At 53.2% G+C, this 10,646-nt stretch overlaps 1 protein-coding gene across 2 annotated transcripts; it reads left to right on the forward strand.

Moving 5' to 3' along the window:
• Positions 1 to 438: 438 nt before the first annotated feature.
• On the forward strand, positions 439 to 4,140 carry MAFB (MAF bZIP transcription factor B). 2 transcript variants are annotated; one of them, XM_072879321.1, is made up of 2 exons: positions 439 to 2,100; positions 3,742 to 4,135. In XM_072879321.1, the coding sequence occupies exons 1-2, from the start codon at positions 1,169 to 1,171 to the stop codon at positions 3,767 to 3,769; spliced, it is 960 nt and encodes a 319-aa protein (XP_072735422.1). In that variant the 5' UTR covers positions 439 to 1,168; the 3' UTR covers positions 3,770 to 4,135. The 2 variants fall into 2 exon arrangements, with proteins under 2 accessions (XP_072735422.1, XP_072735423.1); XM_072879322.1 differs by having other exon boundaries at positions 439 to 4,140.
• The last annotated feature ends 6,506 nt before the right edge of the window (positions 4,141 to 10,646 follow it).

Raw genomic sequence — 10,646 nt, forward strand, 5'->3', positions numbered from 1 at the left:
GGAAGCTGCCTGCCTTGAAATTTGCTACGGGACGGCAGCGGGCGAAGAGGGACTTTGTTATATTTAGAACAAAGGGACGGGCAGGATGTCCCCGAGCCCTCCTCCTTTGTGGACTGCAGAGGCCGAAGGAGGGGGGGGGAAATAAATAAATAAAAGAGGCGGCGGTGGCGCGGGAGGGGGCAGCGAGCGGGAGCGCCCGGCGGAGCGGGGCTGGGAGCGGCGGCCGCTCAGCTGGCGCTGCCGAGCTGTCACGGCGCGGCGCGCCCCCGCCCCCGCCCCGCCCCCGCCGCCGCCGCCGCCGCCGCCGCCGCCGCCGCCGCCCGGCCCCGCCGCCCGCCCGGCCCGGCCCGGCCCCGCCGCCGCGCTGCCATTGGCGCGGCCGCCGCCGGCCCCGGCCCCCGCCGCGCTCTCGGCGGGCACGGCCGTATAAGAAGCCAAGGGGGGCTGCGCTGCGAATCACAGCTGCACAAGGAGCGCTGGAGGCGGCAGCTACAGCGGAGACCTGGGTTTTTCTCGTCCCCCCTCTCCTCCTTTTTTTTTTTTTCCTCCTCCTTCCCCTCCTTCCTCCCCCTCTTCCCTCCCCTTCCCCTGCGCTGCCGGAGCCAGCGAAAACTCCCGTGCAAAGCCCAGCCGCCGCCGCCGAGTAGCCAGTGCGCTCCCCCGGCCGCCTGCTCGGGCTGGAAAGTTGCGGCAGACTCCGGCGCTCTGCTGCCGCGGGGAGAAGGCTCCGGACTTACAAAACCCAGACGGGGGCACGGGCTAGACGTTTTGCACCGTTCTTCCTCCTCCTGCACAGACCCGAAGGCAGCATCTCTGTTTTGTTTTGCTTTTGCCCTTCCTGCTGCCGCTCCTTTCTCCTTGCAACTGGGTGTCTAAGTGCCGGGAGCTGCTGCAGCCTGCGGGGCGTTGCAAACGCTGATACAAAAAGACAGGAGACATCCAGGCGGCCCCGGGTGCCGGCTCGTCCCTGGCTTTGTTGCTCCGGACTGAAGAAGCCCCAGAAGCCGGGAGAAGGAGGCGGCGGTGGAGGGGGAGCGGAGGAAAGGAAGCGAGAAAGCACAGCCAAAGTTGGTTTGGAATAAGGGAGCGCGGCCAGCCCTCTGCCAGGCTGCGCGCTGGAGTGAGGTCTCCAGCCCCCTCCGCCGGGAGAGGTGCCCGCAAGACAGCGATGGCCGGAGAGCTCAGCATCGGAGCCGAGCTGCCCACTAGCCCCCTGGCCATGGAGTACGTCAACGACTTCGACCTGATGAAGTTCGACGTGAAGAAGGAGCCCCTGGGCAGGAACGACCGCTCGGGCAGGCACTGCACCCGCCTGCAGCCCGCCGGCTCCGTCTCCTCCACCCCCATCAGCACCCCCTGCAGCTCCGTGCCCTCCTCGCCCAGCTTCAGCCCCACCGAGCAGAAGACCCACTTGGAGGACCTGTACTGGATGGCCAACAGCTACCAGCAGATGAACCCCGAGGCGCTGAACCTCACCCCAGAGGATGCTGTCGAAGCCCTCATTGGGTCCCACCAGGTGTCCCAGCAGCTGCAAGGCTTCGAGAGCTTCCGGGCCCACCACCACCACCATCACCACCATCACCAACACCACCACCAGTACCCCGCGGTCACTCACGAAGACCTGGCTGGCAGCGGGCACCCTCACCACCACCACCATCATCACCACCAGGCCTCTCCCACTCCCTCCACCTCCTCCAGCTCCTCCCAGCAGCTCCAGAACTCGCACCAGCAGCATCCCCCCTCCAGCAGCGTGGAGGATCGGTTCTCGGATGACCAGCTGGTCTCCATGTCCGTGAGGGAGCTCAACAGACACCTCCGAGGCTTCACCAAAGACGAGGTGATCCGCCTCAAGCAGAAGAGGAGGACCTTGAAGAACAGGGGCTATGCCCAGTCCTGCAGGTATAAACGTGTCCAGCAGAAACACCACCTGGAGAACGAAAAGACCCAGCTCATTCAGCAGGTGGAACAGCTCAAGCAAGAAGTGACCCGGCTCGCCAGAGAGAGAGACGCCTACAAGCTCAAGTGTGAGAAACTTGCCAGCAATGGCTTCAGAGAGGCCGGCTCCACCAGTGACAACCCGTCTTCTCCTGAGTTCTTCATGTGAGTGCTTAACAAAAATAATTAAAAAACAAACAAAACTCCCCACCCCCCAAACCTGACCCCCGTCACCTTCCCCCCCGCTCCCACCCTCCTCTGACATCTCCATCCATCTGTCTGCTTGACTAGAGAGAAAGAAGGAGAGAAAAATAGAGACTCGATTTTTTTGCAGCATCCAGTCTTCTAGAGTAGCTGTGGGAAAAGTAGGCTGGGGGTGGGGACGGGAGAGGTAAAGTGCAACTTTTTGACTTTCGTTTGTGAGTTAGAGAGGGACAGAGGCAGAGGCAAAGGAGAAAAGGACAAGTGAAGCGTTTTATAGATCGCTTGCTTGCAGAACGAGATGTACTTTAAGAGAATAATAATAAAAAAGGACAATGAACAAGCCATCTGTAACATACTGCCTGCTTGGAAAGAGAGAGGACATATACAGCACCATCTCATGCACAATTTACCTGCTTGGAAAAAGAGAATAAATAAAAAGGACAATATATGCAAACTCTTCATATATTGCCTGCTTTGAGAAATAAGTTACAGGACTCAGATGGGACATTCAATCTCAGAAAGGAAAGAAAGAAAGAAAAAAAACTCATCAGTTTTATTGCCTGCTTGATTATATAGAAAAATACGAAAATCTGCATTAAAAATATTAATCCTGCATGCTGGACATGTATGGTAATAATTTCTATTTTGTACCATTTTCTTGTTTAACTATAGCATGTTGATCATCGAACATAGATTTCTGTTGTTGTTTTGTTTCATCGATAAGAAAAGCATCACAAGTTATCAAACTTTTTACTGCTTGTGCAGTTTTGTTCGTTGGTTTTGCTCTCTTATTTTCTTTTATGGTTGTTAGCTTGTAAATATCTGCTACTTCAAACCGCACAGGAGAAAAAAAAAAACACAAAAACAAAATAACATTTCAGCAGGCTGGTTATACGGTTTGTTTGGTATTAAAGAGATACTTAAGGAAAAAAGTTATGGGCATTTTGCATTAGAAAAAAAACAACTTTGTATATCTGGTGCACTTTTAAGTTGTATTTTTTTTTTTTAGTTTTCATTTTGGTTTTTGTTTGTTGGGGCAGAAGCAAAAACGCCTGAATGGCATTGACAAACCTAAACTTAACAGGGAAAAACTCCCATCGGTCACTAGAGCCTACTCCGTGCTTTAAAGTGGCAGCGAAGCTCTTTCCTTCAGGACAATTCCCAGCCTGGAGTGGTCAGGCTTGGCCATATAGTTTCCCTTCTGATTGTACACTCAGGAAGCGAAGGACGGACGAGATACCAGTTCCTTTTAAGAAACAACTGCCCCTTGATTTTCGGTAAATAAAGAAAAAACACCCCCTCCTCCGCGTTAGAAGTCAAGCTGCAGTAGCAGCGAGGGCTCCGTGTTGCCACTGAAGTTGGGTTTCTCACTGGCAGCAGCAGATGAGGGGCTGGAAAAGCATATAAAACTCAAACTTTTTTTTTTAAGAAGACATACTGCAACTTCTAAGTGTATTCTTTGGCAATGATTTGTAATCTGCTTCTCTGCTTCCCTATGCAGCGAGTGAAAGTTTTAGCCAAAATTTTATTTGCAGTTGTATAGTAGTAGTAGTTTGGAGTCTTATGGGTGTTTTTATTACTTTTTTTTTTTTCCTCCTGCAGGTCAGTAAAAGGATTTACGTTGCACTGACAAAAATACCAAAATGAAAACTTATTTTTTAGTTTCCTTTTAGGATAGCTGGCACTGCTGGCCGGATGCATTTTAAGTTTGTATTAGTTTATAAATTAACAGTAATAACAAGATTGTAATGAACAGCATGGTGCTTGCAGTTTTAAATATTGTGGATATTAGTCATGCATCAGAAAACGATCTTTGGTTTTTACTGATTCAACTGTGTTGAAATCAAAACATTGCAGCAGCGGAAAAAAAATTGTTTTTATTTCATGTAAAGTTCTGAAGGGATCAATTTCAAATCCTGCTTATGATATGAAAAATATTAAAAAAACCTGGTCTATTGTAGTTTTATTCAGACTGGTTTCTGTTTTTGGTTATTAAAATTGTTTCCTATTTTGCTTATTAAAATTATTGAAATGGCATTTCTTGGAGGGACCTGCTTCTCTGACGTCTCGTGTTCCGAAAAAGAAAGGAAAACTTTTGGACCCGTACCTAGCTGCCCTCCCGCTGCTGTCCAGCCAAGGCAGCCGCCGAGCTCCTCTCCTAACGCCCGGCGCTGGGCTTTGCACAGGGGGTTGCGAAGCTGCTTTGCCCACCCGCGAACGCTGCTGCACTCAGGGTAGGACCGCTCAGCCTTGCACCCTCCGCCGCTGTGCCCAGATCTTGCCCGGGGCGGGGGTGAGCACCCCCTCCCCCCCGCCGGGAGAAGCGGAGCGGCGGGAGCCCCGCGCCGGGCCCGGCCGTGGCGAGGCGTCCCCACCCGCTGCAGCCCGGCGGGGAGCGGGAGCTCCGGCCTGAGCCTCCCCCGGGCTGCGAGAGAGGAGAAACGCTGAGTGCAGGCAGGTTTTGTGTGTTTGGGGTTTTTTTCTTCTTTTTTTTTTGCATTAGAAAAGGAGAGGACTTGAACAAGGCTGTCCTTTCCCCCGGCTCCTTTGGGATCCGGGCTGGCCATTCACTTTCCTCCTCTCCATCTGCACCTTCTATTTATTCCGGCTTTTTTTTTTTTTTTTTTTTTTTAAGCATGAGAAACGGGCAGTTTAGCAGACTCTTTGCGTGTGGAGAAGGGGACAGATCTCCCCCCGCCACCCCCCAGGGCTCAGCACCTCACAGCCCCACCATCCATCAGCAGCTTTCAAGGCAGATAATCGCGCAGCTCCCTAAGCTGCGGCCAGCGGAGGTTGGAAATCGCCCCCGCTCCTCGCCTGGCTGCGGGGAAGGGAGCCCCAGAGCCGGCTCGCAGCGTGTCTGCGCGCTGCCCCTCTCAAAGTGTGAAAACCGTGTTGAACTTTAAATCCCTCTTAAAAATAAAATCCAAGGCACCACACAACCAAAAATAATAGCTTCTCTCCGCCCGGCTCCTCTTCCCAACAGCAGCGAGCTGTCTTTGCAAGGGACGGCGTAAGGCGCGTTTGGAGAACAAACCGGTTAAGGACAGAGTGTGGGAAAAAAATTAAAAGCAAATACAGTAACTTAAAAACAAAATCCCCTCTTAGATCCCAGCCGCATCCGTGCCTTGTCAGAGCCAGCTGGGCTGGGGGAGCTTGGAAGGGCCGGGGCCCGTCCCAGCCCCCCGGCTACATGAGTCAGGCCGGAGAACAAGCTCGTACCCTGCTGCCCTGAGAAGCGGGGACAGGAGTTTGCAGAGGAAAAGGATGAGAGAGCCTGGCTTTCCCTGTATAGCCTCCCCCCTTGCCAGTCAATGCTATGGCTGCAGAAAGCCTGAGAGGAATATTGTTTGTGGGAACTGCCACCGCATATTAATGTCCCCTCATGCATGCATTGAATAAATCACTAGGGCTAATTGAACAACAACAACAACAACAAAAAATAGGAAAAACAGGCCTTAGAAAAGCCCTCCAGATTCCCACCGCAGAGCTGTGTCAGCGGCGGGGCAGACCCGCTGCCCGGCCAGGGCGGCTGCAGCGCTCGGTGCCTCTGCAGCGCCCGGTCCCGCTCCTGAGGTTTAATTTATGCCGTTTAAAAGAAAAGAAGAATGCAACCAAGCAGCACCACGGGCAATAGCTCGGGCTGGCGGGACTGGGACCCGCCGGCGCTGGCAGGGAGGGACGAGCCCGGCTGAGCCCGGCCCGGCGGGACGCTGCGGAGCGGGGCCCCGGGCCGTGGGCTGCCCTCCCGCCCGGGGTCGGGCTGGCTTCCTCGGGGGCTCCGGCACGTCGAGGGGGCGAAAAACCACCCGCGCTTGTGCTCGGCCCGGCCTACGGCTGGGCAGGGCTCTGCCCCGGCACCGGCACCGGGGACAGGCAGCCCCGCGGGTGTCGGGGCGGGCAGGGCCTGCCTGCCCCCCGCTGCCTGCCCCCCCCTCCCCGGGGAGCCCCATCAGCCAAGGGTGACCCCCTCCCGGCTTCGCTCGCGTACTGCCATCCCCGCGTATCGACTTTGATCTCTCGCCGTTCATCGCTGGTTCGCAGAAGGGGTGTTGACACAGGAGTTGGGGACACGATGGAGAGCAGTTTCTTGAAGAGAAAGGCAAAACACGAACCCCCTCTTTTCCTCCCCGGGACCGGCCTGCCCGCGGGCTGCTCCCCCGGGAGCGGGGGGCCTGTGCGGGTCATCTCGGGGCCGCCCTCCCGGGGCTCGCTGCTTTCCACCCGGAGCGCTGCGGAGAAGCTGCGTGCCCACTGCGGGGGATAACGCATCTTCCCTCCCCAAGCCCCTCTTCTTCCCCCTCTCCGGACGTGCTGCTTTGCGTGCGCGTCCTCTGCCCGTCCTTTGAGCCACTTCTCCCCACGCACGCCCCGGCCGGGGCTGGGGGCCCGCTCCGCGCCCGGGAGGTGCAGCAGCCCCGGGCAGCCCGTACTCCCCCGGGGCTCGGAGGAGGCCGGGAGGCTTCAACTGCTGCCGCGCATCGGGGCTCCGGCAGTGCCCACGAATGACAGGGCTCGGAGGGGCCGAGCGCTGACCAGGCGCTCAGTCAATCGCTCCTGAGGCCCTCCGGAGCGAAGATGCTGCAAACCGCCTCCAAAAACGCCCGGTGTAGCCGGGGAGCGGTCCCCGCCCCGACCCGCTCCTTGCAGCCTCGGGGACGATGGGGTCGGGGTGCCAACGAGACAGGACCGGACCCGGACCGGACCGTGCACCCCCGGTCGGAGGAGGGGGCCAGGGGCTCTGGGGTGTGCTGGGAGCAGAAGCGTCGGTGCCTTTGTAGCCAGAAATGCGCCGGTCGGAGCCCCCCGACAGCAGCACGGCGGGGGCAGGCTGGCTGCCCTGCACCCCCGGGCCGTGGGGGCTGTGGCGGGGAAGGGCCCGAGGTTTGCACCGCCAAATTTAGCTGCCGGACGACGGTTCATTATGTGATCTCGTGTAGTGCAGGAGGACGATTCCCTTCAGTGAAAAATCATATTATTTTGTTTGATCTCGCAGCTTTGCAAGAGCTATTGCTAACAGCTGGAGCGAGATCTGCATCCCCCCGCCGGGGCAGAGGTGACTACCGGCTGCGGCTGCTCCCAGAATTAAACGAGACACTCGACAGGAAACACAATTGGCAACCTCCCCCCCGCCCCCCCCAATTTACTGACACAAAATTTACAGACTGTCTCTGCCAACCGTTTAACAGACTCTTTTCAATATTCCCTTCCCTCCTCCCCTCCAGGAGAGTGTATAAAACTGATTGTCCGTAATTCCAAAACAGAGAAACCTAAGACTAAAAAGACTTTGTGAACTAAAGATAGAAACATCACTCTCAGACTTTCCAGAGGTGCTGAGCGCTGTTGCCGGCCGGCAGATGAGTGCTCCGTATTGGGGTGGGCAGGCGAGATGTGTTACGAGGATGAGCCAGGGCTTGCGAGATAACTGTTCCCAGCTGCTTTAGGGTTTAATTTTTCTTTCTTTTTCCTCCCCCCCCCTTTCGGGCTGGCGCAGTGCCCGCCCGGCTCTAGCAGGCTGGTTGGTGTCGGTGATTGACAGACCGAGGTCAGGGAAGCTCTTGGGGGCTGCGGGTGTCCGGTTTCGGGGAGGACAGATAAAACATCTCCAGCGCTCGGGAGAACCCCTTCTGGCTCCGCGGCCGCGCAGCCCCGTGCGCAGGCTCCGCGGGGCCGCGCTCCGGGGCTGGGGCCGGGGAGGCCGCTGGGTTCCGCCGGCCGCGGAGCTGCGGAGCGGCCCTGCCCGGCGCCCGGGGCAGCGCAGCGCGGCCGTGCCGGGCCGGCTCCGCGCCTCCCGCCTGCCAGCATCCTTCCGTGCCGCCGGGGTGTCCCTCTTTCCTTTTTCCTTTTTCAAATTTTGAGTTTTGATCTCCTCCTTGCAGGACTGAGAGAGTGCTTCCCCACCATCGAGGGGAAAAAGCTATTTTGCTCCTTCTTTGGACGAGTTTCAGTTATGGTTTCTTTTCTTTTTTTTTTTTTTTTAAATCATTATGTTTCACTCTATTAAGATTACAGTAAATCTAAAGTTACGTGCGCACACACATACACACACACAGTCTCTAAACAGCTTATTGCATAATCCTGCGTAGCGTGTTCAGTAATGTAGCATGCAGCGGTCTGATAGGATCCCACACTGGACTTTTGTTTCATGCAAGTATGCAAGAAGGAGAAGAAGAAGGGGGTGTGTGTGGGGGGAAGCTTTCAAGTGCTGCCTTTTCTTGATTTTTACATGGTGACTTCCAGTAGTGAATTCTGAACACAGCATGAGGTGCTGCAAAACATTTTCTTGCTATTGCATCCAGAACGGGGAAGAGATAATTTATATTTGTGAGCAGGTCCTGCGCATCAAGGTGTGTGGAAGTGTTAGAGAATGGATTGTGGTGTACTTGAGACTTAAGGTACTGCAAATCCTTTGCCTTAAACAGAATTGCTCCAGTGGAGGCTTATTGTATTTACAGGTTTGTCACAATATGGTTAGAATAAACGCTGCAGTAAAGAGGGGAAAAAAACCATTCAACATAAGGAAAGTGACATGTTTTCCTGTCCCATGAAGGCTGCTATTAGGTTTTAGAGATAGTTGTCCTCTGCCATGTTTTATTTCCCCTTTCAAAGTTTCACTGTTTGTCTTAAGGCACAGATGCAAAACACTGCATTTCCACTTTATACATGTGTTCTCTTAAAAGATTTGTTTAGATAAGGAAACCAATGCTAAGTGTTCTCACTTGAAAGAAATTAAATATATAGAATGATAAGCTGCTGCTAAAATATATAAAAAACACTTAAATTAATAATAAGAACTTGTTCTGAGGCAAAATTCAATTTTACTTCCTATTATGCAATCTTTGCATGTAAAGTTGCTTTAATGCAAAATAGCAGCTCATCAAAAATTCTGTTTTATTGGTATCAAAAATTTATGATATCCTGAGGCATGAGGGGCAGAGAGCAAGGTAGGAAAGCTGTGTCCTTTTACCAAGTTTAGTTTCTTTAAAGAAACATCTCAAACTTATTTCTCCTCCCTTCTTCCTCGTTTTTGGAGGCAGTGGGCGAAGGTTTATACCAGAGAAAACTCCTCCACTGACAATGTCACTGTGCAGCTCTTAATACACCATTTTGTTAACTGCACCCTCTCTGCAGACTCTTGCTTTCACTGCATGCTAGGATACTAGGACATGTCCACACAAAGGTAGAGGTGGGATTATTTCTAAACTCTGATGTTTTCATTCAGTATCGCAATAATGCATATGTATTGCAAATATATGTACGTTGTTTGTGCCTGTATTTGACTATCGAAGCCTGCAACCTCCTGCCGATAAAATGTAGAGATCTGATTCTGCTCTAGCCTGGACTTCCCACTAATAAGACTTCATTTGTTTCCAGAAAGGTGCTCCTGGCTTTATAAAGGATATTAAACACTCAGTGACAAGGGCATTGTGTTCAGTACGATTTTTTTCTGAAATAAGCGTGGCAAGAAATCGGTGCCAAGCACCTGAAATTTGCATTCATAAAAATAAACAATACTGACTCCTTCTGCAGTAGAACTTCAGGCAATTTATTAAAGGAGGCCACTGACCTTTTACAGCTGGGGAAACTGAGGCATTGAGAGGTGCAGTGACCTGGCCAAGGTGAGCTGCAGACTGACGGCAGGGCTCAGTCCGACAAGTCTCTCTGGGCTGTGCTGCCTCCCCCCCCGGCACCGCAGCTGGAAGGACAGGGCAAGATCACTGATCGCCAGGGCATGGTGAGGGGGCGAAGGCAGCCCAAGCCCCTCTAATCCTGTGGTTTTATGGGTTCTGTCCTATTTACTACTGAATGCAGCAGAAACTTTCCTGCTGGTTCAGGGGGGGCATTCAAAAAAGAAATTGCAGATGGCAATAAACCCGCACCTTGGACTTCTGCTAACTGCTTCTTCCTTGCTCTTATGCTATGGTGCATTTGTTACCTAAAGCCTCTACAAACGTGAGAAAGGGAACATATAATTATAAACAGGTCTCTGAGCTAACACTGGCCCTCACAGCTCTCTGGATCTGCATTTCCCCTCTATTTAAGGCAGCCAACAATTATAGGCAAAAGGGTTTTGAGTCTGAAATCTCTGCTCATGTGATCCTAAAGGAAAGCTTTTACATTTATCCTCAGTCTTGAGGATAATGTCTTGGCCCCCATCTTGGCCCCCATCTTGCTTATTGTTCAACGACATCCAGCTCCACATGTAACGTTAGTGCTACTGCAATGCTACCATCAGCTCTAGCACTGAGCCATCCCGTGCGGTTACTGAGGCTGATAAACACAGAGTGCATTCAGGACACCAGAAAGAGAGGACTGCTGAACTCCTTTTGACACAGGCCTTCCTTATTTTTATGTCAGCCTTGACCCGTGGATCGAGCATTTTATTCTGGGTATTGCAGTGGCAACGCTACACTGGTCTGCAAGAGCACGTGCTGCTCTCAAGGATTGGAAGAACACAGATTCATTAGGTCCAGCACTGGTTTTGTGGAGCAACAGGTTAACCCACT

Source organism: Ciconia boyciana, chromosome 14 (assembly GCF_034638445.1).
Source record: "Ciconia boyciana chromosome 14, ASM3463844v1, whole genome shotgun sequence".
Taxonomy (NCBI): Eukaryota; Metazoa; Chordata; class Aves; order Ciconiiformes; family Ciconiidae; genus Ciconia; species Ciconia boyciana.

Bases quoted from the DNA above. Each gene is read 5' to 3' on its own strand.
- MAFB (XM_072879321.1), top strand. From the start codon at position 1,169: ATGGCCGGAGAGCTCAGCATCGGAGCCGAGCTGCCCACTAGCCCCCTG. The intron at 2,101-3,741 runs GTGAGTGCTTAA...TTCCTCCTGCAG, and splicing joins TCTTCTCCTGAGTTCTTCAT to GTCAGTAAAAGGATTTACGT.